The sequence below is a fragment of the Gorilla gorilla genome, chromosome 12 (assembly GCF_029281585.2).
Source record: "Gorilla gorilla gorilla isolate KB3781 chromosome 12, NHGRI_mGorGor1-v2.1_pri, whole genome shotgun sequence".
Classification (NCBI taxonomy): Eukaryota; Metazoa; Chordata; class Mammalia; order Primates; family Hominidae; genus Gorilla; species Gorilla gorilla.
Genome location: NC_073236.2, coordinates 107824555 through 107842989, shown reverse-complemented (window position 1 = coordinate 107842989; position 18435 = coordinate 107824555). Strand labels below are relative to the sequence as shown.

At 43.6% G+C, this 18435-nt stretch overlaps 1 protein-coding gene across 4 annotated transcripts in view; it reads left to right on the top strand.

The window, feature by feature from the left end:
• The first annotated feature begins 1428 nt into the window (after positions 1–1428).
• The window catches only part of SPAST (spastin), a 94068-nt gene continuing 77061 nt past the window's right edge, over positions 1429–18435 (top strand). For 2 of the 4 annotated variants that reach the window (XM_031008305.3, XM_031008303.3), the window contains exon 1: positions 1429–2213. In XM_031008305.3, the coding sequence (XP_030864165.1) occupies positions 1799–2213 (415 nt within the window). In that variant the 5' untranslated portion in view covers positions 1429–1798. The remainder of the gene's footprint in view (positions 2214–18435) is intronic. The other 2 variants (XM_031008304.3, XM_031008306.3) reach the window with 2 other exon arrangements.

Here is an 18435-nt window from a genome sequence, read left to right as displayed (position 1 = left end):
CAATGGTGAAACCCCGGCTCTATAAAGAATACAAAAATTAGTCGGGCCCAGTGGCGTGTGCCTGTGATCCCAGCTACTCGGGAGGCTGAGGTGGAAGGATCCCCTGAGCCAGGGAGGTGGAGGTTGCAGTGAGTCATGTTGTTTGCGCCACTGCACTCCAGCCTGGGCAATGGAGTGAAACCCTGTCCAAAAAATAAAAAAATAAAGCTGTGGCAGAATGTGGAGATTCTTGGAAGCTGGAAGCTCTCATGGGGCATTTGTAAACCTCACATTGTAAATAACGGAGTCTTTTTATCAGTTTGGCTTCCTTAGTTTTAGGAAACAAGAAATAATTATGGCTAACTCAAGTAAAAAGAGAAAGAGAAGAGAAAAAAGACGTGGAGATAGAGAGGGAGAGAGAGGAAAAGACGAAAGGAAGGAAGGGGGAAAGGAGAGAGGAAGAGAGAAATAGAGAAACAGACTGATTAGTGTATTGGATAGATTACATAACCAAGTGACCAGTCAGGAACCCAGCAGCTCTGGGGGAGCTCAATGTGATGCATTGATAAACCCGCTCTTAAGAGCACTCGTTTCCAGTTACTTTCTGTTCGGTGGGTCTCCAGCCAAGATTCCAGGTCCCAGGAGAGTCTGACTGACCTAGTGTTTGTTTCCACCTTTGCGGCCTGGGTTCTGTGCTTGCAGCTCATTAGAATACAAGGAGCAGAGACAAGCAGGTAGTTTCCGAAAGGAAGGGATGCTGAGTAGATTAAAAAAAAAAAGTGTAGATTCTTCAGTAAACTATGGGATGGTTACTATGCAAAACCTAAGATTTCCCTTATTCAAATAAATTATCTTTCATATTAGACATCTAAATATGCACTAATTTAGTTAAACCCCTGGGTTCGTTGATCTCATCACACTGAGCTAACATTTTTGTTGCTGTTGTTTGCAGTGACCTGAAGTTTCTTATCTTCACAATCGCTTTCCTCTCAAATAATTCCCAGATTTAAAATTTTTATTTTATTTTTTCTGGAGACGGAGTCTCGCTCTGTCGCCCAGGCTGGAGTGCAGTGGCGCGATCTCAGCTCACTTGCAACCTCTGCCTCCCGAGTTCAAGCGATTCTCCGGCCTTAGCCTTCCAACTAGCTGGGACTACAGGCGCGCGCCCCCACGCCCGGCTAATTTAATTCCCAGATTGATATCCATTGCTTCTGAGATGGGCCAATTATCCTTCGGAGAAGACTTAGGTCGCCTGGCAGAAAAAGATGAAAGAAATCTAAGAAAACGATGACACTGAGAGAGGAGAATAGCGAACCAGCAGAGCGACCTCAAGCCGCAATTCCCCCTTCCGTGGATCGATTACGAAGGCTTCCTGGCAGGAGCTCTCCAGGGCTGCCGACGTGAGCCGAACTGCACATTGGGAACTGTAGTTGAGTGGGAAAGCCGAGAGGCGGGCGCCGCACACGCGTACAGGGGCCCCGGTCAACAAAGACGCGCCGTGCGCGCGCGCGCCGGAGAAAAACACGGGAAGACGTGCGCGTGCGCGGCCGCCGCTGGGAGCCACCAGGCGGCGGAGAGGACAGCGACAGGAAGGGAGGGGCCCGAGCCACCGACTGCAGGAGGAGAAGGGGTTGTGCTCCTGGCCGAGGAAGGAGAAAGGGGCGGGGCCGGCGGGCAGCGTGCGGCGGTGCGGAGCTCCTGAGACCGGCGGGCACACGGGGGTCTGTGGCCCCCGCCGTAGCAGTGGCTGCCGCCGTCGTTTGGTTCCCGTCGGTCTGCGGGAGGCGGGTTATGGCGGCGGCGGCAGTGAGAGCTGTGAATGAATTCTCCGGGTGGACGAGGGAAGAAGAAAGGCTCCGGCGGCGCCAGCAACCCGGTGCCTCCCAGGCCTCCGCCCCCTTGCTTGGCCCCCGCCCCTCCCGCCGCCGGGCCGGCCCCTCCGCCCGAGTCGCCGCATAAGCGGAACCTGTACTATTTCTCCTACCCGCTGTTTGTAGGCTTCGCGCTGCTGCGTTTGGTCGCCTTCCACCTGGGGCTCCTCTTCGTGTGGCTCTGCCAGCGCTTCTCCCGCGCCCTCATGGCAGCCAAGAGGAGCTCCGGGGCCGCGCCAGCACCGGCCTCGGCCTCGGCCCCGGCGCCGGTGCCGGGCGGCGAGGCCGAGCGCGTCCGAGTCTTCCACAAACAGGCCTTCGAGTACATCTCCATTGCCCTGCGCATCGATGAGGATGAGAAAGGTAACTAGGGGGCTGGGGGAGGGGGCGGCGGCGCCGGGAAGAAGGCGGTGGGGTCGCCGGGGGAGGGCAACACCTGCGTCCCTTTCCTGCGGGAGGGGACGGTGCACCCCCGGAATTGATATGCCCCGGGAGACTGCTTTCCCGTAGGTCAGAGCCTCATCTTCTAGTATTCTTAAAACCTCTCCCCTTTCAGGGCACCGTAGCTGTCGACTTTGTTTCAGACACCAGCCTTCCCCCACACTTCTGCATGACCCAAGTCACTGTGAGACACCCAGACGTGTTGATGACAGTGACATTTGTCCTAGAGTGACCACACTGATCCTTTCTAGCACTGTGAAGAGTGTGCAGCTTCCTCTGAACCAAGGTTTCCAAAAGGTTTTGATATTGAAGAAGCAGTGCCTTGTTACTGGCTTTTAATGAAAGCAGAGTACTGTAGTGTCAGAAAAAAAGAACAAATGGTGACAATTTTGAAAGAAATAGCTGCATATGACTGCAGTTGAGTTTGCATCATTTTAATCGAGATAATCATTTTATCAGTACAACGATTCCTGAATACTTATTCAATGAAGTTATATTTAGCATAAAACTTTTCCCTCTGTTGCTTTGATTTTAATTGAAACAGTATTCCAAAGTAGCCTTTAATTTCCAAGTTGAAATGTTTGATGAATGGATTGCATAAACTTAAACATACCACTTTACAATAAAACCTAAAACAACTATGTATGTTTCTGAATGAAAGCAAGGATACTACATCTTTCGGGTTTCTTTTAAGCTAACTTTTTTTTTTTTTTTTTTTTTTTTTTTTGAGACGGAGTCTCGCCCTGTCGCCCAAGCTGGAGTGCAATGGTGCAGTCTCGGCTCACTGCAACCTCCGACTCACTGGTTCAAGCGATTCTCCTGCCTCAGCCTCCCGAGTAGCTGGGATTACAGGCACGCACCACCACGCCCGGCTAATTTTTGTATTTTTAGTAGAGTAGGGATTTCACCATGTTGGCCAGGATGGTCTCCATCTCCTGACCTCGTGATCGGCTCGCCTCGGCCTCCCAAAGTGCTGGTAATACAGGCATGAGCCACCGCGCCTGGCCTTAAGCTAACATTTTTTATTATATGTGCCAGGCATTGTGCTATTAGCTTTGCATGTGTTATCTTTTTTCTTTTTTAAAAAAATAGCAAACATCCCAGACCATGAAAAGTGTTATTTAATCCTCACAATAACTTTCTGAGATGAAGGTATTATTGGTATCAGCATTTTAGAGATGAAGAAAATGAGGCCCAAAACATAAAGCAGGTTATTCCAAACCTGTGCTAATAATGAAATTTATTTTATGGAAAATAAGTGAAATTAGGAGAAGTCTAACTTTTACAATTCTCCCCTTTTATCCTTACTTCCAGTATGCTGAGATCTTGCTTCTCCCTCTGCCAAAAACACCCACTTTTCTACCACACCTCAATTAGATACTCACTTGCATTGTCCATTAGTGAAAACAGAAACAATCTGCACTTCATTCATAGTGTCTGTCTCTACTACCAACTCCAAAAACTGTTCTAGAATTTCAATCTTGTTGAAACCTATTTCCTTTGTGGGGCCTGGGAGTGGGAAGTAGGATATAAGGAAAGAGGCAGTTATTCATTGTTTTGGACAGTAAGGAAAGAGTGACGGTTAAGAGAGGTCAAGGAGGGTGTTAACATTTAAGAATACTATGTGTTTGTAGAAGGAAATTTTTTGTTAACTGCTTCGTTCTTTTTTTTTTTTTTTTTTTGAGATGGAGTCTCCCTGTGTCACCCAGACTGGAGTGCAGTGGCGTGATCTCAGCTTACTGCAACCTCTGCCTCCCAGATGCAGGCGATTCTCCTGCCTCAGTCTCCCGAGTAGCTGGAACCACAGGTGCTCCCTACCACGGCTGGCTAATTTTTTGTATTTTTAGTAGAGATGGTGTTTCACCATGTTGGCCAGACTGGTCACAAACTCCTGACCTCAGGTGATCCGCCTGCCTCGACCTTCCAAGTGCTTGGATTACAGGTGTCAGCCACTGCGCCCACCCAGCAAGCTCCATTCTTTATCACCTCTTAAGAACATTCAGGATCCCTTGGGGAGAATTAAAACGGTTGCAAAGTTTTAGAATAGAGGAGCATGTTTAAGAGTAGATCATTTTTTGGGCCAGTCACGGTGGCTCACGCGTGTAATCCCAACGCTTTGGGAGGCCGAGGCGGGTGGATCATGAGGTCAAGAGTTTGAGACCATCCTGGCCAACATGGTGAAATCCCATCTCTACTAAAAATAACAAAAATTAGCGGGGCATGGTGACACATGCCTGTAGTCCCAGCTACTCAGGAGGCTGAGGCAAGAGAAGTGCTTGAACCTGAAAGGTGGAGGTTGCAGTGAGCCGAGATCGTGCCACTACACTCCAGCCTGGGCGGCAGAGCAAGAATCTGTCTTGAAAAAAAAAAGTAGGTCATTTTTTGCTGGGCACGGTGGCTCATGCCTGTAATTCCAGCACTTTGGGAGGCTGAGGTGGGTGGATTGCTTGAGCCCAGGAGTTTGAGACCAGCCTGGGCAACATAGTGAAACCCTGTCTTTGTGAAAAATACAAAAATTAGCTAGGCGCAGTGGCATATGCCTGTAGTCCCAGCTACTTGGGGGGCTGAGGTAGGAGGATCACTTGAGCTCAGGTTGTTCAGGCTGCAATGAGCTGAGATCGTGCAACTGCACCCGAACTGTGTGACAGGAGTGAGACTGTCCCAAAAAAAAAAAAAAACTGTTTTAATTGTTTTATTTAGGAAGAGAAAGTCAGAACATGCAAGGAAATTTTATTTATTTATTTATTTTTGAGACGGAGTCTCGCTCAGTTGCCCAGGCTGGAGTGCAATGGTATGATCTTGGCTCACTGCAACCTCTGCCTCCCGGATTCAAGCGATTCTCCTGCCTCAGCCTCCCGAGCAGCTGGGATTACAGGTGTACGCCACCACGCCCAGCTAATTTTTGTGTTTTTAGTAGAGATGGGGTTCCACCATGTTGGCCAGGCTGGTTTCGAGCTCCTGACCTCAAGTGAACTGCCCTCCTTGGCCTCCCAAAGTGCTGGGATTACAGGTGTGAGCCACTGTCCCCGACCACAAGGAAATTTTAGTTAACACTGTTGGTTGATGGGAGTTGGGAGGTAGGATAAAAGGAGAAATTAAGGAAAACCTAGGCATGAAAAATAAAAGACCCTGAGCTCTTAGATTTGAAGAAATAGCAGTTCCATGTGAGGAGTAAGTGGAAGAAATAGAATTCAGACCTCAGGTCTCGGGCTTGTGACTTAAATCTTTGAGTATCACATATATGAATATATCTATTATACTTAAATCCTCCTAAACATTTTTGTTTTTCAGTTGGATATATTAAATATATAAAAATAATTATTTAATTTATTTTAGAGACAGTGTTTCACTCTCTTACCCAAGCTGGAGTGGAATGTGATCATAGCTCACTGCAGCCTCAAGGCTCATTCCTAGGCTTAAGTGATCCTCTTTTTTTTTTTTGCTAGAGATAGGATCTTGTTATGTTGGCCAGGCTGGAGAAATTTTGACAATATTTTGAACAATAAAAAAAACAATAAATTAGGTTTTATTGTAAAGTGGTATAAGTTTACGCCATTCTCCTGTGTAATGCATATTTCATACTCTTTCTACTGATAATGTTTCTGTTCACAACTTTTTCTTTATATTTTGATTTCTTTTTTCTTTGTTTCTTTTTTTTTTTTTTTTTGAGACAGAGTCTCGCTTTGTCGCCCAGGCTAGAGTGCAGTGGCGCGATCTCGGCTCACTGCTAGCTCCGCCTCCCAGGTTCACGCCATTCTCCTGCCTCAGCTTCCCAAGTAGCTGGGACTACAGGCGCCCGCCACCATGCCCAGCTAATTTTTTGTATTTTTAGTAGAGACGGGGTTTCACTGTGTTAGCCAGGATGGTCTCGATCTCCTGACCTCGTGATCCACCCGCCTCGGCCTCCCAAAGTGCTGGGATTACAGGCGTGAGCCACCGGGCCCGGCACATATTTTGATTTCTAATGTGGACATCAGAATGGGCTGTTGACAGCTGTTTTTTTTTTTTTGAGACAGAGTCTCGCTTCTTCACCCGGGCTGGAGTGCAATGGCGCTATCTCAGCTCACTGCAACCTCCACCTCCCAGGTTCAAGCGTTTCTCCTGCCTCAACCTCCCCAGTAACTGGGATTACAGGCATGTGCCACCCCACACCCAGCCAATTTTTGTATTTTTAGTAGAGACAGCATTTCACCATGTTGGCCAGGCTGTTCTCGAACTCCTGGCCTCAAGTGATCCACTCGCCTTGGCCTCACAAACTGCTAGGATTACAGGTGTAAGCCACCGTGCCCGGCCTTGACAGGTCTTTAGTTTGATTTTAGTTCAACAACTGATGCCATAATATGCCAAATTAAATTAGTTCAGACTGAAACAGATTACTTAAAGATTCATTTTCCTTTAAAAATGAAGTAAAACTTTAGCCGGATGTGGTGGCGGGTGTGTGTAATCCCAGCTACTGGGGAGGGTGAGGCAGGAGAATCGCTTGAACCCAGGAAGTGGAGGTTGCAGTGAGCTGAGATCTCACCATTGCACTCCTGCCTGGGTGAGAAGAGTGAGACTCCATCAAAAAAAAAAAAAAAGGCTGGGCGTGGTGGCTCAAGCCGGGTGCAGTGGCCCATGCCTGTTATCCCAGCACTTTGGGAGGCCGAGGCAGGCGAATCACTTGTGGTCAGAAGTTTGCGACCAGCCTGGCCAACATATTAGCGAAACCCCGTCTCTACTAAAAATATAAAAATTAGCTGGGCATAGTGGTGCACGCCTGTAGTCCCGGGTACTTGGGACGCTGAGGCAGGACAATTGCTTGAACTCCAGAGGTGGAGATTGCAGTGGGCCAAGATCATGCCACTGCACTCCAGCCTGGGCAACAGAGCAAGACTCCATCTCTCAAAAAAAAAAAAAGAAAACTGAGTTTATTTTGTTATGGTTCTTTTCTATCTTAAATTTTTTCTTTAGGAGATTGAATATTTTTGTACTTTAGTCTTAATCCAGTGGTTGAAAGAGAGTGCACTTTTGAAGTCTGCCTCTTGGCTGTCCTTGACAACACAAACCTTAGTTCCAAGAGAATCTAATTCTTCCTCTTTCTCACTGCTTCAAAATATATATGATCAAATAGAAATGAGTTGAATAGGCAGTCTCTTCAAAGGTTTCCTAACTCTGTGGTTAACTATTAAGGAGCTGGTAATATCATGCACTGCCATTCCCTTGGCAACATGACTTATCTTTTTTTTTTTTTCTTTTTTGAGACAGAGTCTCGCTCTGTCACCCAGGCTGGAGTGCAGTGGCGAGATCTCAGCTCGCTGCAAGCCCCGCCTCCCAGGTTCACGCCATTCTCCTGCCTCAGCCTCCCAAGTAGCTGGGACTACAGGCGCCCGCCATCACACCTGGCTAATTTTTTTTGTATTTTTTAGTAGAGACGGGGTTTCACCGTGTTAGCCAGTAGGGTCTCGATCTCCTGACCTCGTGATTCTCCCACCTTGGCCTCCCAAAGTGTTGGGATTACAGGTGTGAGCCACCGCGCCTGGCCTACTTATCTTCTAATTTAACTGAAAACCAATTTATTTGATTCAGTGAAATGGCGTCAAACTGTAGTAGTGTTAATTAATTGAAATATTTGGTACCTTGAAATGTTAAATGCCAAATTAAATCTCATTTTAATGAAATCTTGTATAAATGTGGTTTATACGGTGACTATGTTTATTCTGAATTTTATTCTTACGGCATACTCAAAAAAAAAAAATTTTTTTTTTTTGAAATGGAGTCTTGCTCTGTCACCCACGCTGGAGTGCAGTGGTGCAATCTCGGTTCACTGTAAACTCCATCTCCCGGGTTGAAGCGATTCTCCTGCCTCAGTCTCCCGAGTAGCTGGTACTACAGGCGCGCACCACTATGCCTGGCTAATATTTTTGTATTTTTAGGAGAGACAGGGTTTCACCATGTTGGTCAGGCTGATCTCGAACTCCTGACCTGAAGTGATCTGCCTGCCTCAGCCTCCCAAAGTGCTGGGATTACAGGTATGACCCACTGCACCCAACCCACACTCAAATTTGACACTGAATTTTCATAAAGGCCTTAATTTATCTGAAACCAAACTATTTCAAAAGAGGAATAGCACAGCAAATTCTATTGACTTAATAAAAGGATATGTGAGGTCTATTTATTAAAGCAAATATTAATTGGAGGCCAGTTAATTTGTACAGCTCTGCATTTTAGATATTTGAGAAATATTTACTTCCTCTCCAGTGAGATGTGTTAAAACATTAGTTATGTGATTAACAAATATGTGTACATATGTATATATGTACACACACATTTTGAGATGGCCTAGGTCTGTTGTTCAGGCTGGAGTGCAATGACACGATCTTAGCTCACTGAAGCTTCAGCCTCCCAGGCTCAATCGATCCACCCACCTCAGCCTCCCTAGTAGCTGGGTCTACAGACGCATACCACCATGCTTGGCTAATTTTTTAATTTTTTGTAGAGATGGCGATCTTTCCATGTTGACTAAGTTGGTAAATATTTTAATTGTTGAACTTTCTTGGAAGACTGAAAACCTGTGATAGCCATTTTGTAAAAGGAGAAGCTGAAATTCAAAGAGTAGACTCACAGCAGAAACAAAAATAGAATTTAAGAGAATGGACTCAAAATATTGTACTTTTTACTTTATACTGCAGGTTTTTATGTTGTAATGCTGGTAATGAGCTCCTTGGAATACTTGGAGGAAAAAAGAAGGTTGTAATAATGGTTCTTTGGATTTACTAGAACATACCATGTTCTGCGTGGCTCTTGTGGGTAGACAAGCCTGAAATCTCCTGGGTAACACAATGGTGGAGGTTCTCTAGGTGACGTTTGATTTCTCAAGTACGTAGGACTAAACAGAAAAGGCCTAGTATGTTATATGAATGAGAGATCAAGTTTCTCAGGATATTGTAGGGCTAAAGGATCAGGCATCGAAGACAGAAATTGTCTAAATAAAATTTTTTCTATTTATTCATAGTTTTAAAGGGCTAAAGGGTCAGGCATTGAAGACAGAAATTGTCTAAGTAAAATATTTTTCTATTCATGGTTTTAAGCTGTGTATATGTGCATGTGTGTATTTAAAATAACTTCGTCAATGAAAAGAGTCAAACTCTGTAAAATATTTGAAGAGATTTATTCTGAGCCAAATATGAGTGACCAGTGGCCCATGACACAGCCCCAGTAGATACTAAGAACATCTGTCCAAGGTGGTCAGGCTATAGCTTGATTTTATACACTTTAGGGAGACATAAGACGTCAGTTAAACATGTAAGATGTACATTGGTTCCATCTGGAAAGGCAGGAAAACTAGAAGTTGGGGAGGCATCCAGGTCGTAGGCAGATTCAAAGATTTTCTGATTGGCGATTGGTCAAAAGAGCTTATCTGAAGTCCTGGAATCCATAGAAGGGAGTGTCTGGTTTAAAATAATAGGTTGTAGCTACCAAAGTTTTTATTATACAGATGAAGCCTCCAGGTAGCAGGCTTCAGAGAGAATACATTGTAAATGTTTCTTATGAGACTTTAAAAGGTGGCAGACTCTTAGTTAATTTTCTCCTGGTTCAGGTAAAAGACTTGGAAAGGGAAAGGATTCTCTACAGAACGTAAATTTTCCCCACAAGAGAAAGCTTTGCAGGGCCATTTCAGAATATGTCAAAGAAATATAATTTAGGGTAAAATACTTCAATTTATTTTATTTTATTTTATTTTTTTGAGACAGAGTCTCGCTCTGTTGCCCAGGCTGGAGTGCAGTGGCATGATCTCGGCTCACTGCAAGCTCCGCCTCCTGTGTTCACGCCGTTTTCCTGCCTCAGCCTCCCGAGTAGCTGGGACTACAGGCGCTGGCCACCGTGCCTGGCTATTTTTTTGTGTTTTTAGTAGAGACGGGGTTTCACCGTGTTGGCCAGGGTGGTCTCGATCTCTTGACCTCGTGATTCACCCGCCTCAGCCTCCCAAAGTGCTGGGATTACAGGCGTGAGCCACCGTGCCCGGCCTCAAAATACTTCAATTTCTTTCATGGCCTGCTATCTGACGTGATGCTGTACTAGAGTCAGGCTGGGAATTTGGTGTCTTATTGCTACAAAACATCTTAATATCTCTGTTTTAATGTTAATGCTGATCAGTTGTCTCTGAATTCCAAAGGGAAAAGGGTATATGAGTCATGTCCAACCCCCACTTCTCATCATGGCCTGAACTAGTTTTTTAGGTTAACTTTGGAATGCCTTTGGCAAGGGGAGGGGGTCCATGAGTCAGTTGGGGGTCTTAGAGTTTTATTTTTTGCTTACCGGTTTATAAAAAGTTAATGAAAATTATCATATTTCATAATTCTATATAATTCAACTTTGTACTTTATTTAAAACTCACGTATAAAATAGCTGTCCATATCTGTTTTCAGAAGATGAGGATGGAGGGTAGAAATCAGAAGTGTCAGATTTGGCAATTTTCTTATACTGCTGAAAACCTCTATACCTACCACTTTGAAAGGATTAATTTCAGACTTACTTTCTTTGGGCCTAATGATTCTACTTTGAAGTTTCTCTGATTAAACTAAGGAATAAATCTGATAAATGGACATTCAGATGATACCATACTTTTCCGAAAGATAACATTGCTTTTGATTACATATGCAATAAACATTTCACATTTTTTCTGAAGATTATTTACTGGCATCTGCACCAAAGACACAAAAAAGCAGCCACTGTTAAGGACTTTATCCCTTGTTCTGTTTTTAGCTGGTTTGTTGTTGTTGTATTTTTCCTCATGTTGAATACAGTTAAACCCTATTAAACTGGATTCCCCATATTACTGTTAGTTGTCCTGATGACAATTAAGGATAGTTAGTAAATGGATATTGAATGATTTTATTTTTTTAGTGGTGATGGCGTTTCGCTATGTTGGCCAGGTTGGTCTCGAACTCCTGGCCTCAAGTGATCTGCCTGCTTTGGCCTCTGAAAGTGTTAGGATTACAGGCGTGAGCCACTGCACCTGGCTGGATATTGAATTATTGAAGAAGGATGTTCCCTAACACTTCCTGCCTCTTTTCCGCTGTCTTACTCTCTCTGTTCCACCCAGTAGTAGTTGGGTTTTTGATGTCTGGCAAAGTATAGATTGTCTACTCTTCTATATTAGTTTTCTTCACTTTTTTTTTTAAAAAATGTTTTTAAAGCAAGATAGAGACAGGGTCTTGCCGTATTGCCCAGGCTGGTCTTGAACTCCTGAGCTCAAGCAATCCTCCCGCCTCACCCCATAAAGTGCGGAGATTACAGGCATGAGCCACCATGCCTGGCCAGTTTTCTTCAGTCTTGACCTATAATAGTCCTGCAAAGCCAGTGAAGCTGTTAATATGCTGACGTAGCCTTTTTTTCTCTCGTTTGTGAATTATTAACAATCGCTGATCTTACACATCATATACAATAAAACATCTTTGAACACTGTCACATCTCAGCAGCTCATTCTGGTTAATGAGGAAAGAAAAATGTCAAAATATGTGATTTTCTTAGAGGTTATTAAATGTTTTACAGCTATGTAGATATTCTGTAGACTTGCTGTACTTACTTACATAACTCTTCTGCTCTTCTGCAGAGGGAGAGAATTAACTTCATAAGTGGGCTTTGTCAATGCCCTCCAGTCAACGATCTCCAGGAACAAACTTATCTATGGTTGAGCAAGTGGGGTTTATTACCCACTGTAGCCAGGGAGAACACACATATGTAATAACCATGGTATGTCATAGTAAAGGGTGTTAGGAAGATCTTATAGGATTTGGGCTCGTTTTTTTGGTGATTTTAAGGAGGGTTTAAAGAAGCAGGGTTTTCTCTGATTTGGATGCTACCAGGAGCTGGGAATAATTCTATGAATAAATATCATAAAACCTATCTAGAAGAAAAGACTAGAGTGAGGTCTAAAGCTGTAGAAGTTAAAAAGCAAAGGTCACTCATTATCTGGAAAAGGGGAATATTTGGTATTTCATGGTTTAGACAGTGTTCAGTGTTCACGTTTTGTCTGTGTTTAGACATAATTGTAGAGTGGTCTTGTTCCACCGTGGTCACAGAGTGGCATTATTTCATGCTGATATTCTGTAAGTGCCAGGTCAAATAGCAAGGTTTAGCTGATAGTAGTAGGCCAGCTCCTGGATGTAATAAGCTGCTTTTCTCTTTCTCAGCTTTTTTTTTGTTTTTTTGTTTTTTTTTAAATAGAGTCTGGCTCTGTCACCCAGGCTGGAGTTCAGTGGGGGCAACCTCAGCTCACTGCAACCTCTGCCTCCTGGATTCAAGCGACTCTCCTGCCTCAGCCTCCCAACTAGCTGGAATTACAGGTGCAGGTCACCACACCTGGCTAATTTTTGTATTTTTAGTAGAGACGGGGTTTCACCATGTTGAGCAGGCTGGTCTCGAACTCCGGACCTCAAGCAATCCATCTGCCTCAGCCTCCCAAAGTGCTGAGATTACAGGCATGAGGCACCTGGCCTCTTTCTTAGATTTGAGGGTCAACTTTTACCCTTTTCGAACTGCGGGGCTTCTTATCGAAATTGACATTTAAGTCCTGACCATATAGGATCTTGGGCAAGTTACTTAACTATGTATGCTGAGATGTTTTTTTAAATGCTTAGTGCTTGCACATAATAGGTACTCAGTAAATGAGAACTATTATTATAAAATAAATAGTACTTTTAAGATTAGAGCTAGAGGTTATGTTAGAACCTTGTTAACTCTTTGTACTAGTTTCTGTTACACTTTTTAGGATGCAGTAGCAGCATAAACGAGATATGGGGAAGAACGAGAGGTATTTAAACAGTGATATAGGCCGGGCGTGGTGGCTCACGCCTGTAATCCCAGCACTTTGGGAGGCTGAGGTGGGCAGATTACGAGGTCAGGAGATTGAGACCATCCTGGCTAACACGGTGAAACCGCATCTCTACTAAAAATACAAAAACAAAATTAGCCGGGCGTGGTAGTGGGCGCCTGTAATCCCAGCTATTTGGGAGGCTGAGGCAGGAGAGTGGCGAGAACCCGGGAGACAGAGCTTGCAGTGAGCTGAGATCGCGCCACTGCACTCCAGCCTGGGCCACAGAGCAAGACTCTGTCTCAAAAAAAAAAAAAAAAAAAAAAAAGGTGATACAAAAATATTTGTGTTAATTGTGATGACAAAAAAAAAAAAAAGAGATGGAAGTCTCTCCCTAACCTCACTCCTCATTTAGTGTCATGGCTTTTTTTTTTTTTTTTTTTGAGACAAAGCCTCACTCTGTCACCCAGGCTGGACTGCAGTGGTGCAATCTCAGCTCACTGCAGGCTATGCCTCCCAGATTCAAGCAATTCTCCTGCCTCAGCCTCACAAGTAGATGGGACTACAGGCACATGGCACCATGCCCAGCTAATTTTTTGTGTAGTTTTTAGTAGAGACAGGGTTTCACTGTTGGCCAGGCTGGTCTTGAACTCCTGAGCTCAAGTGATCCCCCCTCCTTGGCCTCCCAAAGTGCTAGGATTACAGGCGTGAGCCCTGCTCCCAGACTCCTGGCTTTTTTTTTTTTTTTTAATGAAAAATTCAAAATGCTTTTTTTTTTTTTTTTTTGAGACAGAGTCTCACTCTGTCGCCCAGGCTGAAGTGCAGTGGTGTGATCTCGGCTCACTGCAACCTCTGCCTCCCAGGTTGAAGTGATTCTCCTGCCTCAACCTCTCGAACAGCTGAGATTACAGGTACGCGCCACCACGCCTGGCTAATTTTTGTATTTTTAATAGAGATGGGGTTTTGTCATGTTGTCCAGGCTAGCCTTGAACTCCTGGCCTCGTGTGATCCACCTGCCTTGGCCTCCCAAAGTGCTAGGATTATAGGCGTGAGTCGCTGCACCTGGCCACAGAAATTTTTTGAAGAAGATAAATAAGGTGACATTTTTAAGGGTCAAAGAAAATGTCAAAAACTAGAATGATGTCTTTACATAGGGTTTAAAACTTTCCAAATTAACAGGAAGAATAATTCTTTACCTTGAAAATAAATGTTTGCTAGTGAAAGCAAATACAATCTTTTTACTAAATGTTTTATTAAATTTTTTTTTCTTGTAGACACAGGGTCCTACTGTATTACCCAGGCTGGTCTTGAATGCCTGGCCTCAAGCAATCCTCCTACCTCAGTCTTCCAAAGTGCTGGGACTACAGACATGAGCCATCACGCTGGGTCTTTTTTACCAAATTATAGTAGAAAGCACTCTTTCTGTAATAGTGAACTATGAGAGAATTAATCAGGGGCTGTTAGTATTTCATCCCTGTATTAATCAGTGATTATAATGCTTTGTGGTCCATGTAGTTTGCTGGGGATTAACACACCATGAAAGTCTACCAGGTTATTTTTTTTTTCTTTGAGAACAGGGGCCATAATCAGTAGTCCTTAAATGAAATGGACTATTCCCATTTCATTATATGTTGCCTAGGCTGGACTCGAGCTCCTTGGGTTAAGTGATCTTCCCACTTCAGACTCTCAAGCAGCTGGAACTATAGGTGTGTGCCACCATACCTGGCTTAATTGAGTTTTTTTTTTTTTTTTTTTTTTCTCTGAGACAGAGTCTCGTTGTGTCGCCCAGGCTAGAGTGCAGTGGCACGATCTCGGCTCACTGCAACCTCTGTTTCCCAGGTTCAAGCGATTCTCCTGCCTCAGCCTCCCAAGTAGCTGGGATTACAGGCGCCTGCCACCATGCCTGGCTAATTTTTGTATTTTTAGTAGAGATGGGGTTTCACCATCTTGGCCAGGCTGATCTCGAACTCCTGACCTCATGATCCACACACCTTGGCCTCCCAAAGTGCTGGGATTATAGGCGTGAGCCACCGCGCCCGGCTTTAATTGAGATTTTTAGATATCTGTTACTCTGCTAATTTTGTCACTTACAAGTTGCCATCAGAAAATTGTAGGAAAATGGATATATTTGTTCCTTGGAATGGTTTTTGTGAGAATACTTAAGGATTAAATAGATAAGTAAAACCGGTGGGCTTTATATAACATAGATGAGCAAATGTCAGGAACATACAACTGTGCACACAGTTCAGGAGAAGGAGGATTTAAGTTAATTAACAAATTTACTAAGTATAATAAAGATACTAAAAGTAGTGTTTCCATACCACTTTATTACTTAAAGTATCATCATATACCCTATTTTATATGATTTTTGCCACAAGTCAGAGTTGGGTAAAAGAAATACTTTCTTTTCAGGTAAGGAGTCTGAAGCCCAGACAGATTAACTGACTTTTCCAAAATCATATTGCTATTAAATGGTGGAAGAAGGACTTAAATCTTTGCCTTCTAACTCACATACTTGCAAACACATATCCTCTCACTCTACCCCAAGCTACCCATGTTTTGACCCTTCTTGTGGCAATCTGGGTCTCACTAATATTTGAAAGGAAACATACAGTAGATAATTTGCAAGTTAATCTGTTACGCATATCTCTTACCTCTATTTAAAGATGAATATCAGCATTTCTGTTGTTTCTACAGTAACATACTAAAAAATAATGCAGTCCAGGTGCAGTGGCTCACACCTGTAATCCTAGCACTTTTGGAAGTTGAGGCAGGAGGATCACTTGAAGCCAGGAGTTCGAGACTAGCCTGGGTATGCAAGACCCCATTTCTTTTTCACTGCAACCTCTGCCTCCCAGGTTCAAGTGATTCTCGTGCCTCAGCCTCCCAAGTAGCTTGGGATTACAGGCATGTGCCACCATGCCTGGCTAATTTTTGTATTTTTTGGTAGAGATGGAGTTTCTGGCCAAGCTGGCCAGGCTGGTCTGGAACACCTAGCCTCAAGTGATCTACCCTCCTTAGCCTCCCGAAGTGCTGGGATTACAGGTGTGAGCCACTGTGCCCGGCCCCATTTCTACAAACAATTAAAAAATATTAGCCCAGTGTAGTGGTGCATGTCTCTAGTCCCAGCTACTCAGAAGGCTGAAGTGAAAGGATTGCTTGAGCCCAGAATTTCAAGGCTACAATGAGCTATGATGATGGCATTGCACTCCAGCTTGGGTGACAGAGTGAGACCCTGTCTCTGAAAAATGAAGTAAAATAGTGCACAAGTATAGAACTTGAAAATCTTCCTTAACCTTACCATAAGGGAAATGATTACTAATAAGTTTCTTAACTTTTTGTACTTATATAAACGTAAGTATTCATCAGAGAAAAAATATGCAAAACAGTTTGCAATCTTTTTCACTTACCATATTTTGGAATTTTTTTCATTTCAATATATTTGCTCTTCCTTGTGTTTTTTCAGTTGGTTTTTGTCACCCAGGTTGGAGTGAAGTGGTAAGAACATGGCTTATTGCAGCCTCAATCTCCTGCTCCCATTCAGCCCCTCAAGTAGCTGGGACTACAGGTACATGTCACCACGCCCAGCTAATTTTTATTTTTATTTTGGTAGAGATGGGGTTTCACCATGTTGCCCAGGCTGATCTTGAATTCCTGGGCTCAAGTGACCCGCCCACCTCAGCCTCCCGAAGTGTTGAGAGAACAGGTGTGAACCACCATGCTCCACCTCTTAGTCTTTACAATCTTCAAAACCTCATAAGTGGCTAATAGAGGAATGTAGTAAAGCAAAGGGGGATATCGCTGATTAGAACTGTGTTTTTAGGCTGGGTGCGGTGGCTCACGCCTGTAATCGCAACGTTTTGGGAGGCTAAGTGGGAGTATCACTTGAGTCCGGGAGTTCAAGACCAGCCTGGGCAATATAGTGAGAGACCCTGTCTTTAGAAAAAAATTAACCAGGTGTGGTGGTGCACACCTGTGGTCCCAGCTATTCGAGAGGCTGAGGTGGGAGAATCGCTTAAGCCTGGGAGGTGGAGGTTGCAGTGAGATCATACACTGCTCTCTAGCATGGGTGACAGAGCGAGACCCAGTCTAAAAAAAAAAAAAGTATTTTTTCGTTTTTTTCCAACTCATGTATACCCGCCACCCCACCCCTGCTTTTTTTTTTTTCTGACATTGGGTCTTGCTCTGTCACCCAGGCTAGAGTGCAGTAGCACAATCTCGACTCACTGTAGCCTCCTCTTCCTGGACTCAAGTAGTCCTCCCACCTCAGCCTCCCGAGTAGCTGGGACCACAGGTGTGCACCATCATACCTGGCTAATTTTTGTACTTTTTATAGAGATAGGGTTTCACCATGTGGTTCACCATCTCTAACTCCTGGGCTCAGTCAGTCCACTTTTGCCTCGGCATGAGCCACTGTGTGCAGCCCATGTTTTTTATTAATGGATATTTGAATTGTTTCCTTCTATTGTGAATAATGTGGCTATGAACATTGGTGTAAATATCTATTTAAGTCCCAGCTTTCAGTACTTCTGGATATATACCTAGGAGTAGAATTACTGAATTATATGGTAACTTTGTGTTTAAATTTTTGAACTGCCAACCTGTTTTCCATAGGGGCTGCACCATTTTGCATTCCCACCAGCAGTGTACAAGGGTTCCAGTTTCTCCACATTTGTTATTTTTCATTTTTTAAAATAATAGTCATCCTAAAGGGTATGAAGTGGTATCTCGTTGTGATTTTGATTTGCATTTATTTTTCTAATGACTTATGATGCTCAGCATTTTGTCATGTACTTATGTACCATTTGTGTATCTTCTTTGGAAAAATGTCTATTAATGTTCTTTTCCCATTTTTTAATTGGGTTGTTTTTATGTTTATCAATTTTGTAAACATTTTAAGCTCTACAGCGTAACTACTCAACCCTGTCACATGGTAAGTTTGACCCAGTAAAACTTTATGTACAAAAATAGGCAGCTTACTAGATTTAATCTTAGTCCAGTTTGCTAAGGCATGCCTTAGATAATGTAGTTACACTATTGGCTAATAATTTAAACTACAAGTGGTTGTAAGTTTCTGCCACCCAAATTCTTTCTTGATTTGATGTAGTCTGGTTTGTTGAATTTGAGTGTTATTTGGGGTCATAGAGTTAAAAGAGAAATGTCTATGAGAAACTAGGAACTGTTGGGAGCTAATGTTAAAGGATTTTGGAGGTCTTTTGTGCACTGGAGACCATCGGAAGATTGGATTTTCTGCTATAAATGTATCTAAAGGATAATCAGTGTAAGTTATGGGCTGTAGTTTGCCAACCCCTACATTAAGGGATTGAAATAATTTGAATATGGGTTTCAGTT